The sequence below is a fragment of the Alnus glutinosa genome, chromosome 5, assembly GCF_958979055.1.
Source record: "Alnus glutinosa chromosome 5, dhAlnGlut1.1, whole genome shotgun sequence".
In the NCBI taxonomy this organism is placed as follows: Eukaryota; Viridiplantae; Streptophyta; class Magnoliopsida; order Fagales; family Betulaceae; genus Alnus; species Alnus glutinosa.
This window is the reverse complement of record NC_084890.1, coordinates 619,839-641,640: the sequence shown is the minus strand read 5'-3', so window position 1 is coordinate 641,640 and position 21,802 is coordinate 619,839. Positions and strand designations below refer to the sequence as shown.

At 34.2% G+C, this 21,802-nt stretch overlaps 1 protein-coding gene across 5 annotated transcripts; it reads left to right on the top strand.

Moving 5' to 3' along the window:
* The first annotated feature begins 1,342 nt into the window (after window positions 1-1,342).
* Window positions 1,343-20,187, top strand: LOC133868743 (protein PYRICULARIA ORYZAE RESISTANCE 21-like). 5 transcript variants are annotated; one of them, XM_062305732.1, is made up of 3 exons: window positions 1,343-1,577; window positions 1,694-1,781; window positions 1,961-2,526. In XM_062305732.1, the coding sequence occupies exons 1-3, from the start codon at window positions 1,566-1,568 to the stop codon at window positions 2,500-2,502; spliced, it is 642 nt and encodes a 213-aa protein (XP_062161716.1). In that variant the 5' UTR covers window positions 1,343-1,565; the 3' UTR covers window positions 2,503-2,526. The 5 variants fall into 5 exon arrangements, with proteins under 5 accessions (XP_062161716.1, XP_062161718.1, XP_062161719.1 ...); XM_062305734.1 differs by lacking the exons at window positions 1,694-1,781; window positions 1,961-2,526 and adding exons at window positions 19,227-19,317; window positions 19,489-20,187 and having other exon boundaries at window positions 1,419-1,577; XM_062305735.1 differs by having other exon boundaries at window positions 1,526-1,582.
* The last annotated feature ends 1,615 nt before the right edge of the window (window positions 20,188-21,802 follow it).

Sequence of the window (21,802 nt, the reverse complement as noted above, 5' to 3'; positions counted from 1 at the left end):
TAAATAAGGGGTGACATACCACATGATTCATGAGGTCATAAAGTTTGTTAAGAAGACGTAAGCGTCATATGTCGTACAGTTAGAGCCAGCCAATGGGAGGTAAACACCTTGTTTCAGCACGATGAATAAATGTAAAAGATTGTCGTAAGTTATTATAAAAAGAATATGTCGTACGGTTAGAAGGCCAATGGGATGTAAACACGTTGGTTTCGTACAGTTGGAAAAATTCATGGTATCATAAAAGAGTGTCGCTATTATAAAATTAAAAAGATCGAGCACATTGGGCTTTTTGATCGCTGACGTACTCTTCCACCTTAGCATTTGCGTGTGCTGGCTTCTTCTTTTTTTGATTGAGCCTCCTCCATCGTACATGTACATGATAACTATCCTAAGATACTTAGTTTGGTCAGGTTCAATTATGGGCCATATTGCACGCTCACATGGGGAGAAGTCAATTCTTAAGAAAATAATTCAGTCTGTCATATCTCTGCATCAATGGCCTTGTTTGGTGTTGGCCAGAACCAAACATGCACTATTTCTTATTTATTTTCACATTTTTTTTAAAACCAAGAACATTAAAAACATTTTAACTTTTTTAACTTTTTATATTATATTAATAATTTTTTATTATGATTCAAATAAAAAAATTCATTATAATACAATTTTTTTTTTCTATACAAATTTTTTTACTTTATGTCACAATATTACTTTTTACTAATTTCAAAATTATCAATTTACTATTTTGTTCTGTACAAACATTTGACAAATTTCACCAATATTTTATAATACCATCACCTTTGAAAGACTAGCTAACTCTTGTATTGGATGGATTAAAAATAACTTGATAATACCTTACAAAAAAATAGAGGAGACAGAGAAAATAAACAACATAAACACAGATAATGCAAGATGGCTCTCGCTCGATTATGCAAGAGAAATGTTATGCATTTATCTCTTTTTTGTAAATTTATCTTTGAACCTATGAAACCCCACGACTCGATATTCTTCAACACGGCTGCATCAATTGTTTAATTGTTTCGTTGTTTGCTTCCATGTGAGGGTGTGTGGCCCATAATTGAACCTGACCTGATCGACTATGTAACTTACAATATTATCTTGTTTTGATTGATAGGGCCGGAAGGTGAGAAGGGTAAATCAAAGCCCGTAACAAAATGGTCTCCATTTTTCTATGATAGCATGAATCTTTCAATGTGCCAATGTTGGCTCTAACCGTACGACATATGCTCTTTATAGTTAATTAATAACGATCATTTTGTCATTTAGCTAGCATGAATTTCATTAATTTCACGAATATGATCACCATCCAAGTATGGCAGGGAAGGCTTACGGGACACCAAGAAATATATTTTATTTTAGAATTGTATATATATTTTTTGTGTGAGTATTTTAGAATTATATTTGGCCATCCCTAAATAAACATAATCGTTCCGTGCGTCTCCGCTTTAGCTCTTCAGCCATACATAGTCTACACTTTTTATTAGTCTATATAAAGCAGTCTCTTCAACTGCTCTGAGGCTAAGTAAGATTGATGTGAGGTCACAGCCATGGCGGAGAAGGTTTTGTAAAGTTTTCGATATTTTTCTTCATGCACTTAATACCCATTTGTAATTTGGGATAATTAATTAATCATATTTTGGCTTGACATGGATTTAGAATTTCCATATTTTTGTAGGTCGTCACAACAACAATGGAGCTGAAGGTTGATCTTCAGTGCTGTCGCTGCTACAAGAAGGTGAAGAAAGTTCTATGTAAATTCCCACGTGAGTCTCTCTCTCTCTCTCTCTCTCTCTCTCTCTCTCAGTCTTTCTGTATGTGTATGAATGTACGTGCTTGTTGTGCTTTTGGTTGTTATTTGACATGGTTACTGATAAAGCAACAAAGCGAAAAAGAAAAGGACTGAGTTTCTTTCTATGAGGTGTTGAATTTTTGTGAACAACAGAAGTACAAGACCAGATGTACGACGAGAAGCAAAACAAGGTGACAATCAAAGTGGTGAGCTCCTGTCCCGAAAAGATTATGCAAAAGATACGCTGCAAGGGTGGTAAATGCATTATCTGCATTCAGATCATACCGCCTCCCCCGCCGCCTCCTCCGCCGCCTCCTCCGCCACCTCCTCCACCGCCTCCCCCGCCACCTCCTCCTCCGCCTCCTCCACCGCCGCCGCCTCCACCGCCTCCTTGCAAGGTCCCTGTGTTTATACCGGTTTGCTTACCACCTTACCCGATTGATGTGTGTTCCAGGCCATGTCCTGGCCAGCCGCTCCCCTGTTCTTGTGGTTGTGGTGGGTCTTGGGGTTGCAACGTGAGCCAGGACAGGCCGCTCCCCTGTTCTTGTGGTTGTGGTGGGTCTAGGGGTTGCAACGTGAGCCGCCCTGGCCAGCCGCTCCCCTGTTCTTGTGGTTGTGGTGGGTCTAGGGGCTGCTACGTGAGCCGCTGTGATTACTTTTGTGAAGAAAATCGATCAGAATGCAGAGTCATGTAAATGGAAGTGCATGCTTATTTCCTCTGTTATGCGTTGTTATACGTATTTGGGTCTTCGTTACTCTTGCTTCATAGGATTAGAAACTATTAGTAAGGTTTCTGAGTGCTACATGAAGTTGAAATCATGACTTTTAAATAAAAGAAGTTTCCTAGCTAATAACTAAATTCTATCGTCGATCAGTTCACGGTCCTCCGCCAACAATTACGGCAGTCACTTTAGGACTATATATCGATCCCTAGCTAGCTCTATTGGTTGGACTGCATCATTCGAACCAATATGATTAATGTGGCCCTCGATCAAAAGCAAATGTTCTTTTTTGTCTAACGGATCGATGTTGTAGTTCTCTATTGGATGGACAAGCGTACAACGTACACCCAGAAATGCCATGGATTCCAAATGCCAAGGCCTAGCCTGCCTCCTCTCAAAAGATTCAGACTCATGCAAATACGACGCACAGGATCAGGAAGAACGTGCGACTACAATGCAGAGACCGCGCGTGCGGCGGCCTCGTCAAGCGCCTTCCTGCCTTGAAGCGAAAGGAATCCCGGGATCCACCTCCCGCTTGTAGGCAGGGCCGGAGAGAGGGGGCTGGCAGAGGCCCCGGTCCCCGCCTCCAATTTCCTAAAAAAAAAAAATTTAGTAGGTGAGAATAAAAAATTAAAAAATATAAAATAAAAATTTAGCCTATTTAACCCCTACCAAAATTTTTTTTTTAACCATTGACCTCTGTCCATAAGAATTTCTGGCTCCGTCCCTGGCGGTAGGTGTCATTGGCACTACAACCACCTATTGCTTTCCTACCAAGAAGATAGTATGTCAACCTGATTTCGTTGCTCACAAGATAACCATTTGAATGCACCGGAGCGGGACACCAATTTCTAAACGCAACCAATAGAGAGTGAACGCAACGCAATTAATTGTTCTTATGCTTCGTTTGTTTCGGCTTAAAATAATTTTTAAAAAATGATTTTGGCATTTTACGTTGTTCGGTAGAAGCGAAAATAATGGTCAACGAAAATCATTTTCGGTTTGACCGTAAATCGTTTTTTGAAATTAAACTCTTCATCTTTGCATGCACATTTGATATCCGATTGTTGGAATCCAGTAATGATCGGTCGTCAGAATCCTGCAGCACCGGAGTCCGGCTACATCCGACTGCCAGAATCCGACGACATCTGGCCACCTTCGCCAGATGCCAGCGGAAACTGGCCGAAATCCGGCCATGGTCATAAGTCAGCCGGATCTGGCCAGGATCCGTCCGGATTTAGATGAATTCGGCCATTGATCCTGCCGGATTTGGCCAAAATGGCCTGAATCCGACTGGATCTGACCAGACCCGCAGGAGTCCGGACGAAATCCGGCCAAACATGCTTGCCGAAATTCGGCAACGGCGACTGAACGTTGCCGAATTTCGGCGACAGTTGCATTTTCATCTCTCGTGATTTTTTCGTGCGAACCAAACGCCAAAAAATATTTTCGAAAAAAATATTTTTTTTGAAAATAATTTCGTCGAAAATATTTTACAACGGAAACCATTTTACGTCGAAACAAACAGAGCATTAAATTCAAACCAAACTTTGGTCCTTGTGCCTGCCAATTGCAAGACCAATATGTCCTGTCCTTTAAAGGGAATCGACTTTAAGATTAAAAATTAATAAGGGAAATTGGATTCCACCCTCCAAACAGAAAATTGAACTTTTTATTTTTATTTTTATGTGAAGCCTCTTTGATTTTACTGTCCTTTTCTAGTAGCATAATTTAGCTCAATAATGATCACATGTATAAGTAGATGGGCCAAATTTCAACATTCAGTATATATTTTCTTCCTACATATTGTACAAGACAATATTTATTAACATAGCATATATAACCTAAAATCACCATAATTCTTTTAATTTTCTGATTTAACTCTGAATGAAAGTTAGACCTAAATACAAATTTCATCAATTAATGTTGATGTAGTTTTTGGGAAGACTTAGACCGGCGGCAGGCAACCAGCAAAATAGAGAAATTCTTACTATTGGTCCTCGGACCCACAAATTCTGTTAGTATCAACGTCAATACCAACAAAATAATAACTTGTGTCACTCTTACTTAAAAAATATCAATATATTAATGCTCCGTTTGTTTCAGCGTAAAATGATTTCTGGAAAATGATTTCGACATTTTACGGTGTTTGATAAAGGTGAAACTAATGATCAACGAAAATCATTTTCAGTTTGACCGTAAAAGCTTCTTTAATTTTTGGAAAACTCTTTATCCTTACACACACGGTTGATATCCGATTTTCAGAATTTAGAAATTGTTGGTCATTGGAATCCAACTGGCGCCGGAGTCCGACAACATCCGGTCGTCGGCGTCGGATGCCGGCGGTCTAGATTCCGGCCGGAATATTGCCGAAATCCGGCTGGCTCTTGCCAGATTTGGCCAAAACGGCTGGTATCCTATCGGATCTGGCCGAATCTGGTCAAAACGGCCAGGATCCGGTCGGATATGACCGGATCTGGCCATTGATCGGGCCGGATCCAGAAGATTCCGGTCGGATATGACCTGATCCGGCCGGATCAGGAAGTTTCCGGCTGGAATTCGGCCATTTTGGCCGGATCCGGTCAAACTTTCTTGCCGGAATCTGACAACGGCGACTGAATGTTGCCTGATTCCAGCGGCTTTTGCCAAACTCACATTTTTGCATTTTGTAATTTTTTCATACGAGCCAAACACCGAAAAATATTTTCGAGAAAATTATTTTTTTAAAAAAATGATTTCGTCGAAATTATTTTACGACGGAAATCATTTTACATTGAAATAATCTGAGCATAAAAATATATATTTATAAAACTAAAGCACTCATTGTAGTCAAATTCCGTCAAAATTCATGACGGATTCTATTAGTATGCCACGTTAGTAATAAAAAAATGACAATACGTGTCACTGTTAATGAAAGAAAATTATTTATATATATAAAATTTATAAAACTAAAAAGATAAAATTTTGTAATTGGGGTGGCTGCCGAGCCACGCCTTTTCTTCCTTTTTTTTTCTTTTTTCTTTTTAATTAAAAAAGTTTTAAATTTCTTTAACTTTGTAGTTTTATATTAATAGTTTTTTAAAATTTATTTATCTTTTAAAAATAAGTTTTTTATTAATTTTTTGTTATAGTTTTTAAGAGAATAAGGGTATTATAGGAATATTTCAACAAAAATGATCTTTTTGGCACACTTTGATAACTTGTCGGGTCACATTAGTGCATTTAAAAATTCAGGAGGCCAGGCTATTCTAAAAATCGATTGTTAGTTGAGGAAGTTTTTTCTTCTTTTTTTTTTTATTTTTTTTTTCTTATATATATATATATATATATATATATATATATATATTTCCATAATATAATCATAAGTTGACGTTAGATTTACTTTATAAACTAAATAATTCATAAGTTTTAAACAAATTAAGTTGCTTTTTAAATTATAAGAAATTATGAATATGGCTTTCCTTGGATTAAAAGGATGCGGATGAAAAAGACTTGGTGTAAAGGCAACATACATAATCAATCACAAACTTGAAATATGTGTAAAGAAACTTCACCAATAAAGTTTTTAATTCATCAAAAAGAAAAAACTCAAAAAAGTGAAAAGGTGATGACAAAGAGAAATCTTCTTTACTACCACTACCAGTGACGAGCCAATTAAGGAGGCCCAGGAGCCATCCACCCCAAAGGTCACCATCCTATCCTCATTCTTCTAAATTGACGTGGCAGGAGCCCCATCCACCCCAAAGAGAAATCTTCTTTACTACCACTACTAGGGACGAGCGGAGGAAGCCCAGGAGCCATCCACCCCAAAGGTCACCATCCTATCCTCATTCTTCTAAATTGACGTGGCAGGAGCCCCATCCACCCCATAGAGAAATCTTCTTTACTACCAGGGACGAACCGAGTAGGCTTAGGAGCCATTCACTACCCCAAAGGTCACCATTCTATCCTCATTCTTCTGAATTGACATGGCAATACCGCTCAATTTTAAATACTATCATATAATTAAGCTCATTAGAATGGAAGTAAGATGTAAGCCTAGTATGTAAATGTTGCTCTTAATTCATTTATGGCAATCTTATAGTTATCATAGTTTTTATTAGAATAATATTATATATTATATCATATTTTATTGGGCTGATGCGACAGTGATTATAAACCCTTTTTTCTAAAAAGGAAAAAGAAAAAATGACTGATCTAAGTACTAATCCAATGCCAGATGAATACTGTCACATCACATCGGCTCAATAAAATAAGAGATAGATAAAAATGTAATATGTAGTATTATTATTTTATTTTATATTTTTTTTTTTTTGTAAGAATTTAGCATTATTAATATATATATATATATATATATATATATATATATATATATATATATATATATATATATATATATATATATATATATATATATATATATATATATAAAATGTTATCTTGTTTTGCTAACACTTAGGAGTAGATCCATCATTGGGCGAGACTCGAGAGAGCTTGATTATGGGTATGTTTGGCAAGTGACTTGTCATGTCAGAATAATAAGTTTTTATTTTTTAGGGTTAATAAAAAATGGTAGATGTGATATAAAATAAAAAATTTTGTATAAAAAAGTAAAAAAAAAATAAAATTGTATTTTAGTAAATTTTTTATTTGAATAATAATTAAAAAAATTATTGATGTGATACAAAAAATAAAATAAAAATATATTTTTTAATATAAATTTTTATTAAAAAATGTGTAAAAATGAAAAAAAGTGACGTGAATAATGTACTCCACTATTCCTGTAATGGTACGTTTTTTTTTTTTTTTTTTTTTTTTTTCTTTGAACGAAGCTCCAGAACCTTCATTGATGAATTGAAACCCGAAAAGGGGAATAATAAGGCAAAGCCTCATAACGAAAACACTAACAAAGCAGCAAAGGAGCAACACCCGAAGGTTACAACAGTGCCCGTAGGCAAGGGTAGTGAATGAAATTGAAGAAATTCCATCCACAAAGACAGGAGAATCCTGTCTTGAAGCAGCTACTAAGTGGTAGACTGTGAGTAAAGAACAAGAATTTACAAATACAAACAGAAAAAAACCAAACAATCAACACCATGAGAACCGCGACCGGATCACAGGGCATGTTGAACACGCACCGAAACGAGAACCCTTCCCGCCATCGAGCGACCTCCAGAAGACTACCACTTGGTTCGAGGTCATAAAGTTTGTTAAGAAGATGTAAGCGTCATATGTCGTACAGTTGGAGCTAGCCAATGGGAGGTAAACACGTTGTTTCAGCACGACGAATAAAAAAACTCATGCTAAATGTAAAAGATTGTCGTTATTATAAAAATAATATGTCGTACGGTTAGAGAGCCAATGGGATGTAAACACTTTGGTTTCGCACAATTGGAAAAATTCATGGTATCATAAAAGAGTGTCGCTATTATAAAAAAAAAAAAAAAAAAAATTAAAAAGATCGAGCACATTGGGCTTTTTGATCGCTGACGTACTCTTCCACCTTAGCATTTGCGTGTGCTGGCTTTTGATTGAGCCTCAACCATCGGACATGTACATGATAAATATCTTAAGATACGTAGATAGGTCAGGTGTTCAATGAGAAATGCTTAGTTGTACACTGTCATTCCACTCCTATCCCACCCTTGTGTACTTGGACCAATAATGTGAGAGATAGTAGAGAGAGTATAGTGGGACCTTATTTTTTTAACAACATTATTGGTCCACGTAGACAATGGTGGGATAGGAGTGGGATAAGAGTGTACAACCAAGCATTTCTCTTATTCAATTATAGGCCATATTGCACGCTCACATGAGGAGAAGCAGACAAACAAGGAATAGAAAAAAACGTGACAAAAACCCGGATCCCTTTAGTAATCTCCCTCCCCTCTCCTTCCCTTTCGTTATGGGAGAATATTTTTTTTGAGTGTGAGTAAAAGTGATTGATGTGATATAAAGTAGAAAGAATTTATATGAAAAAGTAGAAATTTTTTGTTTTGTAATAGATTTTTTTATTTAAATAATAATAAAAAATTGTTTATGTGATATAAAAAGTAAAGAAAGTTAAAAATGTTTTGAATTGATTTTTTTGAGAAAGGTAAAAATAAGGGGAAGGGAGAGGGGAGGGGGTTATTAAACAGGGCCAAGGAGTCTCACCAAAGCTAATAGGAAAGTCTAATCTATTAATTCTTAGGAAAATAATTCGGTTTGTCATGTCTATGCATCAATGGCCTTGTTTGGTAATGACAAGAACCGAATATATATTATTTTTTATTTATTTTTATATTTTTTACAACAATTAATATTAAAACATTTTTATTTTTTTTTATTTTTTATATTACATCAATAATTTTATATTACTATTTAAATAAAAAAATTTATTACAATACAAATTTTTTTTACTTATATATATATATATATATATATATATATATATATATATATATATATATATATTTACTTTATTTCACACCATCAATTTTTACTAATTTCAAAATTAACAACCTACTTTTTTGTTCTGTACATACATTTGTCAAACATCACCAATATTTCAAAGTGCATTATCTTTGAAAGACCAACTAACTGTTGTATTGGATGGAATAAAAACAATTGGATAATATCTTACAAAAAAAAGAAAAAAAAAAAAGAAAGAACAAACAAAGAAAATAAACAACATAAACACAGATAGATGGCTCTGGCTCAATTATGCAAGAGAAATGTTATGCATTTATCTTTTTTTTTTTTGTAAATTTATCTTTGAATCTACGAAACCCCACGACTCGATATTCTTCAACTCGGCTGCATCTATTTGAAAGAATCATCCTTATCAGTTAGCAAGAGAAATGATAAATCGGTTCGTACCTAGTTACTAGTTAGGTCAGGTTCAATTATGGCATGGGCCATATTAATTGCACCCGCACATGGGGAGAAGCAAACAAACAAGGAATAGAAAGAAGAAGAAAACGTGACAAGGAGTCTCACCAAGTCATGAGATAAGTCTAATCTCTCAATTCTTAAGAAAATAATTCAATCTGTCACATCTTAAGACCTTCTGTTAGATCTTTCTCTCTCTAAGAAAACAGAGCGTCTCTCTCTAAGAAAGTCTTATCTGTTGTTGGTTTTTTCTCACCGGGGGAGGCTTCATGCCTCTCTCCTGGCTCCTGTTGTCTTCCTCTTAGCCTTGTTGGGCTAAGGGGTTTTTGTTTCCTCCCTGGCTTTCCAGTGGAGGCTAGAAGTCCCCCAACCGTTAAGGTTGTGTGGTGTTTTTGTCCCCACGGTTTAGATTCGGTGGTGGTTGCGCCCCTTCTAGGTCCTTTTGGACTTTGAAGGTTTGGTTTTGTTTGGTTTTCATTGTTGTTGACAGGGAAACGCTCAGGGAGCTGTTGAAGGAGGAGTGGAGATCTTCTAGTGCCGTTGGTGGTAGCGGGGCCGCTCCTCAACGTCTTAAGCATGTCGCGAGGCCAGATCTGTTTATTTTGCTGCCCTCGAATTAACACGCGCCCCTCATCTTCAGTCGCCGGGGTCGTCTGGTCTTGCTGCTGGTTTTGTCGGCCGGAAAGATGGTTTGTGTGCGGCGCATAGCTCTCACGTGCCAGGTTTCTTTGGCGTTCTGAGTCGCGCATGAGAGCTACTCTCCGTTTCCTTTTGCCGTGGCTTGGTGGTTTCCGGTGACTTTTGGTGGTTGATGTTTGTTCGGGTGTTTAGGAGGCGGTCTTCTTCTGGATGCAGTTTCGTTTTGGGCGTTTTTCTTGTGTTTGTTTAATCTGAGCTTGGCTCAGTATTGGATTCACACCTTAATGGTGTTGATGGTGATTTGTAATTGTTGTTGAATGCTTAATGAAAGGCTAACTTTCCTTCAAAAAAAAAAAAACTCTTTTTTTTTTTTTTGGATGGATTAAAAGTTGCCGGAACAATTAGCTTATATTGATCTTTTGGGCATAGATATTAATACAAGAATATTAATATAGTAGTCAGGATATTTTGAGGTTTTTCATATCGATCTGTCCATACAATAAGTTTTGCTATAAATATGTTATATTGTAATCCTAATTTTTTTAATTAAAAATAGCTATACTTCCCGTGGGCGTAAGCATATTATCAAATTACGTAAATTTGTGTCTTGATTTTTTTTTTGCTTTCTTTCTTTCTGATTTCATATTATTCATCATTGTTGTGTACGGTAATAAAAAGAACAACTTGATAATATCTTACAACGTACAGAGAAAACTGAGAAAATAAATAACAAAAAGACAAATAATGCAAGATGGCTCTCGCTCAATGATGTAAAGAGAGATGTTAGAGCATTCCTAGCTGCCTCAATTTCTTTCTGCAAAGATCAATATTCTCAAGATTTTTTTTGAATTTTCATCTTCCCAAGTTCCCAGTACTCAAGAACGAGCCCCCAAAAAAATATATATGCTGAGAAATTTACTTCTCTATTTTCGGCATGCACCCATACTTTAATTCATTTCTATTTATTCACAAATTATAAACCGTTTTACAAAGAACTAATTAATACAGAGAAACTCTAAAAGGTTTATTCCTCCACACTTTAACAGCAAAAATAGGCCAAAATTTTAATGGTTAGGGGCCAAATAGGCTGAAAATCAAACTATACTTGTTAAATTTTTTTTTTTTTTTTTTTTTCAAATGAATTGGAGGGACTATGGCCCCTACTGGCCACCTTCCAGTTTCATCCTTGCTTACAGAGTTATGATATATATGCATTGTTTTTCATTTCGTGGCCCCATTTGGTAACCACTTCACTCTCCACTTTTTTATCTTTTTATTTTTTTTTTCACTTCTCTCAAAAAAAAAAAAAAAAAAAAAATCAACTTCAAAACATTATAACTTTTTTCACTTTTTATATCGCATCAATCTTTTTTTTTTTATTATTACTATTCAAATAAAAAAACTTACTACAAAACGAAACTTTTCACTTTTTCATAAAAAAAATAAAAAGAAACTTCTTTCTACTTTATATCATATCAATCACATTTTATTATTATTAAAAAAAAACTCCACAATGTTTATCAAATGGGCAGTATTTCTTCGGCCATCATATAAAAACAAACCGATTTGTAAAAAATTTCATACAACCCACATCAAAGAGTAGGCAGTGTTTATTCGGCCATCATATAAAAACAAATCGGTTTATAAAAAATTTCATATAACCCACATCAAAGAGTGACATGTATCTCTTAACATGTGAGAAGTACATATTATTTTAATATCATCTGCTTCTTGCATGCTTTTTTAATAACATTAATAAAAAATATATATATATACTTCTCACATTCTTAAAGAACACCAGTAACTTTTATGTCCTGATGGTTCATTACTTTGCCTTTGTTTTTCATGTTTCACTTTTAGATTAAAGAAGACTTCTAATTAGCTTTATCTTTAATTGACTATATATCTTGGACGGCTGGAAAAGAAAATACTAGAAAATGTGGAAAAGGGCCAATCCTTCGAGGGATTATTGTATGATATTTTGGTACGAGAGAGAAATTTGGTCGTTTGGGTCGGTGCGCGATGATTGGTGATCGATCATAGTTAGGAACCGAACTAAAACTTTAATTTTAAGATGGTCATTTCGGATTATAAATTCTTTTAGGGATAATAATAATAATAAAAAAAAAAAAAAAAAAAAACTTAAAAAATATATATTTTTTAATAAATTTAAAGGCTAATTTTTTAACACTTTTTTGTTTGGAGGGGTTAGACAGGGTCATGATCCCACCAATCTCCTGGTTCGGGTCACTAGTTTTGTTCTGCGATGCAACCAAACAGGACGAGAAAAGTTGAAAATGATAAAGATGACAATATTGAATCAATCCATATGTCCTTATCCAATTAAAAGCGTCTTTGTCGCGTTTCTCTTCTTTTTGAGACAGGCTGGGAGATGTCATTTATTATATATATAATTAAGTTGTTTATATGATGGAGTTTGAATGTGGAACAGATCCCATCAATTATTTAATTGAGTCGGATGCTTTTGTGGAAGACCAAGAGAAAAGAAGGAAGCTATATGAAATAATTTTTTTAATCATCATACAAATTTCATTGGTATTAGAAAGTGACTAGGTAGCTAATGTAGACATTCTTTGATGCATATTTTTCTTGGATATATAATTTGTGGTCATGTACAAATTCCTGAATAAAATTCCTTTGTATTTATAAAAGAGAAATGTTATGTATTATATTATACAAGTATTTACATTTTATTTACCAAAATTGATGTTGTATGGTCACCCCAATAGCATTTGGTCTTCACTAAACATGTAACACAAATGAAACAAGTAAATAATATAAAGACGTAGTCTTATAGGGCACTTCTCAATAGTAAACATTAAGCCTTTATGGCCTAACCGGCCTAAATTTTGTATTCTTATTCTATCTCCTTCATGACTTTCACTTTTCTTATTTTACATTTTATATCTTTAATTTTCAAAAATACTTATTAACTAACTGTGACCCTGCCAACTCGCTTTTAACTAATTTTCCCTAGTTTATAATCCCTTTTTCTCAACGTGCTTAATTTTGGAAGCTTTTTAGCGATGGTCCTTTAGTTAGGGCCTAGGGGTGATCCTCAATGAGTTGGTCAGCTCCGAAACTAAAAGAGGAAAAAAAAAAAAAAATTTAAAAAAAAACTTTTTTTAAACCCAAAATATTAGACACGAGAAAAACCTAAGCAATCGTATATGAAGAAAATAGGAGCAAAACCGAATTCATGCAAAAATTGTCTTCAATTGACCGCGGTCTATTCCATACCCCATGGAAGAAGAATCGAAGAAGAAATGGACATATATATATATATATATATATATATATATATATATATATATATATATATATGGATTGGCGAATGATTGCCATCTGGACAAGGTTGTTCTTGATGCAGGCAAGGGCTTCTTGCTAATGCTACCGAATCATAAGCAAAGGATCTGAAGGGAGTGTCGTCGTCCAATTGAGCACGGTTGGAAAGTGAGGCTTCTCTTGGAATAAAGCACGAAGCCAGAAATTTGAAATGAGATATATACTAAGATTGGGGGCTAAAACATATATATATATATGTCGATAAATTAACGGTTTCTGCCGATGATAGGAGTAAGCATGTTGCCAACGTACTCCCCACCCTTTTATAATTTCTTGATCCTCCCGGTAAAGTAGATAGGAAAATATTTCCGTTGCACTCTCCCCTTTCTCTCTTAAATCTTTGGTTAAGAGCATTCACAGCAGCTTTCCTAAATGGGATCTGTTCTCTAAGTTTTACGAAAAATTTCAAAAAAATTACTAAAATCTATTCACAACAAAATTTCTAAAATTTTCGTTTCTTTATTTGGGAAGCACGATTCACTTCACATTCAATTGTTTATTCACAAAATATATTATTACTCATACTTTATACTCTCTTTCCTACTTTTAATTCACATTCAATTGTTTATTCACAAAATATATTATTACTCATACTTTATACTCTCTTTCCTACTTTTAATTAAAGTAAAAGTAAAAAGATAATATTTTAATAATATAGAAGAAAAAAAATGAAGAGAAGCTGTTGTGGTGTGTTTCTTGATAGGGGAGTAAAAAGTAGTTTTATTCATTATATTTAGAGAAAATGGTTGAGAAACGGCCGAGAATGCTCTTAGAGAGGTTTCTGTGAATACTCTAAATAGTCACAAAGGTCCTCGTTTAATTTACAACCTTTTTTCCTTTCCCCAGGAGAAAAAAAAATAGTTCTATATGGCAAACGGGGCAGTAATAATTTTTGCATTCCCCAAGCAGTGATATCATCGGTTCATTACTTTGCCTTTGTTTTCACCTAGCTTAGCTGCTTTCACTTCTATATTAAAGAAGACTTCTTTCTTTTTCACCTTTTACTTTTGTGGGCTTTTATTGATGTAATTTCTTTACACATATTTAAAGCTTGGGATTGATCATGTATGATTGCTTCCACTAATCTTTTTCTCATCCACGTCGATCGATCCTTTATTGCAATTTGCAAGGAAAGTGAATTTCATAATTCTCATATATTTTAAAAAGTAACTTTGTTTAAGAGTTCTGAATTATTTAATTTATAACGTAAAGTAAATCTATCGTCAACGTATGCTTATGGGAGTCAAAAGCAAATTATATAATCCCATATTAGTTATAGTAGTTGATCATTTTCATTATCATATAACTTATTAATATATGTTTAGATCCTATTTCATCCAATCATGTTTAGAGAAATGGGCCAGCTTTCCCATTTTAATTAAAGGGTTCTTTTTACCCACGTCACAATTTCTTTTTGGCAACGTCATCATCCATAATTGTCAACCATAAAATTCTTTCAAAAATAACGTGGCAGTCATAATTTGTAAAATACTTATAGGGACTAACTTGTCAATCATATATATGATCTTAATTAATGTACCATTAATTATAAATTATCCACATCATTTTGCATGTAAATGACTTTATAATATTCCAAGCATTTTTGAATAAGTTAGTAACTAACTTATCAATTGTACACTCTTAATTATTTTGAAGATGATGTGACTATCTAAAATTGTCTAATGTTTAAAATGCTCAAACTTAAGTGTTAAATTGGTGTCGATGAATTTGAATGATGTTGGCTTGAAAGTATAAATTTTCAGTTGTATTACAGCTGTATTACTGCTGACTGAAATCAACGATTATACACCTAATTCCTAAAGGCCGCAATTATAGGGTTGTTTTATAACAGGGCATAGGACATTTTATAAACCAAAACTTGTTAGATATTAGAAGGCTTAAATTCAATAATATAATGCATGATATCATGACTCCTGTAGGGTCCTAAGAAACCTTTTGGTTTTGTCATTGAATCTATTGCAAATTTGGTTTAGTACTGTAGTTTAAGGTTTGCGTGTTTCTGTTAGAAAGCTCCATGTAACAAGCGTATGGTTTAGTGGCTCAAGTTTGTTCTAGTGCAGCCTTTGGTAAGCAATTCCCATAAATACTCTGTTTTAGATCATTGCCAAATTAATAATATTCAAGATTCTCGAGCACTTCCGGCAGCATATCCAAATCTGGAAAATGTGGTGTTTTTGTTCAAGTTTGAGTTACTTGAAGATCATAATTTCAAGTCTACATAAGCCTCAACAAGGATAACTTAGAGAAATATTTAATTTTCTCATTTCCAACCTCAAACCCTATAGAGCATCATGTCTTGCATGTTTAATACATTGGATCTTTTGCCAATTGGATTTGTAGAATCTACAAAGACCCACATGTAGGTTTTACAGATTTAATTGTTAATTTAAAAATAAAATATACAAAATATATATAAATGTCTCATAAAAAAAAATTATTGCTTACTGATCCTATCCAAAGAAAATGGAGCAAAAATAATAACACGGATCTCCGATCGTCCATTCAACCTTTATTGGAAAACCTCCGTTATGGATGAGTTAAATAGATTTATATTTATTGGTAATATAACCGGCCAATTGATAGTTGGCAGGGACGGAGGGAGGGGGGGGCTGGCAGGGGCCATGGCCCCCCCCCAAATTTCCTAAAAAAAAAAATTTTAAGGTGAGAAAAAAAAAATAATCTAAAAAATTAAAAAATTTAAGATTAAAAAAAAAATTTAGCTTACTTGGCCCCTACCCAAAAAAAATTTTCGGCCATTGGCCCCTGCCCATAAGAACTTCTGGCTCCGTCCCTGATAGTTGGTTTGATTTTTTTATTATTATTATTTTTTTTTTCCTTCAAGTGTTCATGATTCATGAACACTTTCTCCGTGTTATGAAAAATGGACTAAATAAAATTCCTCTTGGGGATCTGCCAACATGTTGGAACTTTTTTTAAAAAAAGAAAAAAGAAAAAAAAAGATACTATGAAGTGTTAGATGCATGAACCCGAAGAATTTTAAACTGTTTGCCGATGACTCGACAACCTTGAGGATTAAGGAACACATTATTTTGCAACAAAGTATATATATATATATATATGATGATCACTTCCATTAGGTGAATTAATTAACACAAAGTGAGCACTTTGCGCTTCGGCACTTTGATCACTTTGTGTAGTAAACAAGATTTTCTCTCTTTTTCTGATCATTCCACGTTGTGAGTTTTTATTGGCGAAGTTTTTTAACACGTGCTTAATTAATTATATATTTCAAGTTTGTGATAATCGGTCGACGATCATGTATGTTGATTGCAGTTAACCTTTAATTTCCACTAGTCTTTAATTTGTCTCATGCATCCACATCGATATCCTTTATTTATTGCAAGGAAAATGAATTTCATATTAATTCTAGTATTTTTTGAATGTACGTAACTTTGTTTATAAGTATAGTTAAGAGTCAATAGTAGTTAGGGCTTGTTTGGGTGTACGATTTTTTTGTATTATATTCTACTTTTTTTTATTATATTCAAAATTATGAATATCAAAAAAAATTGTTTTTAAAATTATGTTTGGATGGTTTAGAGAACGTGAAACAAAATTAGAAAAAAATTAGATAAAACTTAAGTAGAATTTTAATTAAAAAAAAAATTGAAAAATAATAAAATCTAAGAGGTACATTACCCAAACATGCCCTAACTTATTTGGTTGACTAATATTAGAAACTATATTTTTATCGCACAATATATTATAATGCTGACGTGATAGAAGTCTCAATTGACTATTGGATCAATCCTTATCTAAAAAAAAATAAAAAATCCAAGAGTTTGTTAGAGGTGCCACATCAGCATTAATGTGGGGTAAAATTTTGTATATATGTCACGTTTGGTTCGCGGAATAGACTCCTGGAATAGAATGGCTATTCTATTCTTTGGAATAGTTATTCTCATTGGAATATCTATTTCTTTATGAAGATGAATACATATTCCTCTAAAAAATAAGAGGAATAGCTATTCTTTAGGGTAAATGCAATATTTTTCAGAAAAAAAAAAAAAAAAAAACCATTTATTTTATATTTATATATATATACAAAAAATTAAAAAAAAAAAAAAAAATTCAAACCCTTCATTGGCTGGCCGACCACCCCAATGGCCAGCCCATATATGGAGTCGGGGGTGGTGCGACCACCCCCCGTGCTTTTGGGGGTGGCACAGGCCACCCCTAAGCGCGGCCACCCCCAATTCTCTTCGGAGGTGGTGGGCCACCCCCGGCTCTTGGTGGGCGGCCAACCACCCCAATGGGTAGCCGGCCACCCATGGGTTTTCTTTTTTTTTTTTTTTATTCTTTTTCTTTGGTTTTTTAATAATTTGATTTTCTTTTTATTTTTATTTTAAAATGTGGAGTTTTTTTAGTAATTTTGATTGGATTCCAATTAAAATATATGAGTGTTTACCAAACTAAAGAGTAGGAATAGCCATTTCATTCTACTACCTTTTATTCCTAAGAATAGCTATTCATTTTTCTAATGGAATAGTCATTCCGTAAACCAAACGAGACCATAATATTACCCTAGTTGATGCCAAATATATGATCTCATATGCTATACTTTTATCCCACTTTTTTGATTTGGCACTGCCAAATAGCCCTTAAATTAACACTTGTTTTAAAAGAAAAGAAATCTTAAGATTGATTGATAATGCCGTATCAATAAAGTGTGATGAAAATGTAGAATATATATATATATATATATATATATAATTTCTTTTAGAAAGAAAAAAAAGGAAGGGCATTATTGTTATGATCTTGGTGCATGTAACTCAATTTGAGATATGATCTAGCGCTATATCAGGTCAGTTTAGTATGAAATAAGTTTAAGTACGAAATAGGTTGAAGTCTTAACTTTTCAGTTTATCTTCTTTGTTTTTTTAGTTTGTTGCGAGAGATTATCGAGTTGTATTTATATAGTCTTTCCAACAAAAGAGTTAGCTGGTCTATCACCTTCTAAGGTGATGTACTCAGAAATGATCAAGAGAGATAGGACAGATTGAATTACAATATTAATTCTAATGGAATTGAGAAATGAGACTTATCGTATAACTTGGTGAGACTCCTTAATTTGTCACGTTTCCTTGTTTGTTTCATTGTTTGCTTCCATGTGAGGGTGTGTGGCCCATAATTGAACCTGACCTAACTATGTAACTTAGAATATCATCTTGTTTTGATTGAGAGGGCCGGAAGGTGAGAAGGGTAAATCAAAGCCCGTAACAAAATGGTCACCATTTTTCTATGATAGCATGAATCTTTCAATGTGCGAAACCAACGTGTTTACATCCCATTGGCTCTAACCGCACGAAATATATATGCTCTTTATAATTAATTAATAACGAGCATTTTGTCATTTAGCTAGCATGAATTTCATTAATTTCACGAATATGATCATCATCCAATATGGCACTATGGCAGGGAAGGCTTACAGGCGGAGTAAGCCTGTATATATATTTTATTTTAGAATTATATATATATATATATTTGTGAGTATTTTAGAATTATATTGGGCCATCCCTAAATAAACATAATTGTTCCGTACGTCTCCGCTTGAGCTCTTCAGCCATACATAGTCTTTACTTTTTATTAGTCTATATAAAGCAGTCTCTTCAATCTGCTCTGAGGCTAAGATTGATCTGAGGTCACAGCCATGGCGGAGAAGGTTTTGTAAAGTTTTCGATATTTTTCTTCATGCACTTAATAACATTTGTAATTTGGGCTAATTAATTAATCATATTTTGGCTTGATATGGATTTAGAATTTCCGTACTTTCGTAGGTCGTCACAACAATGATGGTGCTGAAGGTTGTTGATCTTCAGTGCTGTCGCTGCTACAAGAAGGTGAAGAAAGTTCTATGTAAATTCCCACGTGAGTCTCTCTCTCTCTCTCTCTCTCTGTCTTTCTGTATGTGTATGAATGTACGTGCTTGTTGTGCTTTTGGTTGTTATTTGACACGCTTACTGATAAAGCAACAAAGCGAAAAAGAAAATTAAGGACTGAGTTTCTTTCTATGTGGTGTTGAATTTTTGTTAACAACAGAAGTACAAGACCAGATATACGACGAGAAGCAAAACAAGGTGACAATCAAAGTGGTGAGCTCCTGTCCCGAAAAGATTATGCAAAAGATACGCTGCAAGGGTGGTAAATGCATTATGTGCATTGAGATCAAACCTCCACCTCCTCCGCCCCCGGGCCCGAAGCTTTCAACTCCTCCTGCCCAGAAGCGGGATAAGACTCCTCCACGGCCTCCTCCGCCGCCTTGCAAGGTCCCTGTGTTTATACCGGTTTGCTTACCACCTTACCCGATTGATGTGCGTTGCAAACCATGTCCTGGCCAGCCGCTCCCTTGTTCTTGTGGTTGTGGTGGGTCTAGGGGTTGCAACGTGAGCCGCCAGCCGCTCCCCTGTTCTTGTGGTTGTGGTGGGTCTAGGGGTTGCAACGTGAGCCGCCCTGGCCAGCCGCTCCCCTGTTCTTGTGGTTGTGGTGGGTCTAGGGGTTGCTACGTGAGCCGCTGTGATTACTTTTGTGAAGAAAATCCATCAGAATGCAGAGTCATGTAAATGGAAGTGCATGCTTGTTTCCTCTGTTATGCGTTGTTATACGTATATGGGTCTTCTTTACTCTTGCTTCATAGGATTAGAAACTATTAGTAAGGTTTATGAGTGCTACATGAAGTTGTAATCATGACTTTTAAATAAAAGAAGTTTCCTAGCTAATTAATAACTAAATTCTATCATCGATCAGTTCACGGTCCTCCTCCAACAATAATGGCAGTCGCTTTAGTACTATATATCGATCCCTAGCTAGCTCTATTGGTTGGACCGCATCATTCGAACCAATATGATTAATTAATTAAATAATTCAAACAGTCAGTTTAATTGAACAGGTTAAAGCTCTCGACCCTACTTAGTTAATACAGTGTCACGTTCCTATTAAGTTTATAAATCATATAAAAAATTGTAAGCTTTAGCCCATATCACACCTTTGATTTTGAAGTTAAGGCCGAAAATAAGATGACATCATTGGTTAATGAGGAATAGTTCCATCGTATTGGATAATATTGTCATCTACATATTGTGTCCATTTCGTACCCTACTTTAATTTGGATGTCCAACCTTTTTAATTTTTTTTTTTCGAAGATGAAGATCAGGAAAGATTGTAGCCAGGGGTTGCAAGCAGGGATCTCTTGTCCGAATAGAAAAAGTGAAATGATATTTGTACATTTCTCATACATCTCATTTTTAAATTAATTAATCATTGAATTTGTAGAATATCACAAAGACCCATATGTAGGTCCTACAGATTCAATTATTAATTTTTTTAAAAAAATATATACAAAAAATATATATGTAACTTGTCTCATAAAAAAAAAAAAAAAAAAATTATTGCTTACTGATCCTATCCAAAGAAAATGGAGCAAATATAATAATACGGATCTCCAATCGTCCCTTCAACCTTTATTGAAAAACCTCCGTTATGGATGAGTTAAATAGATTTATATCTATTGGTAATATAACCAATTGATAGAAGGTTTGTTTTTTTTTTTTTTTTTCCTTCAAGTGTTCATGATTCATGAACACTTTCTTCATGTTATGAAAAATGGACTAAATAAAATTCCTCTTGGGAATCTGCCAACATGTTGAAACTTTTTCTTTTTTTTTTTTAATTTAAAAAAAGAAAAAAAAAAAAAGAAGAAGAAACTATGAAGTGTTAGACGCATGATAAGATTAATAAATTTAAATATTAATAAATAAAATTCTTCGTACCTTTGGGCAACCGAAATAAATTTTACTTTTAATACTAAATTTGTTATCTCATTCTAATTAAGTCATAAAAATAAAAACTTCTCTTTGGGGATAGGTAATTAAATTTATGAGTTAATTACAATACGATGTTAAATTTTCTATATGAAGTTCATGTGTACGATCCTTATGCAATTATTACAAAATTAGGATGCTTTGGCTCTCCCAAAATCATAATAATCATGCTGTAATTCATGAACATCTAATAAATCTTTATGAGATTCATGCGTGTGATCCTGATGTAATTATCATACAAAAATGGGATGCTTTGGCTCTCCCATAATTATTATGATAATTACGTGTGTGTAATCTTGATGCAATTGTCATTCAAAATTGGGATGCTGTGGCTCTCCCAAAATTATCATGATAATTGCTACTTCATTAACATCTAACAACTTTATAGATGCCCCCTTAATAGCCCTAGGAATATAACAAACCAATACTTAAATGGGGTAAACAGCATTTTTCAAGGTGCAAGCAGATAAGCTCCCAGGAAAGTGAGGGGGGTCACACCGGACACACTTAAATCCCAAGACTTTCCTTGCCAGAAC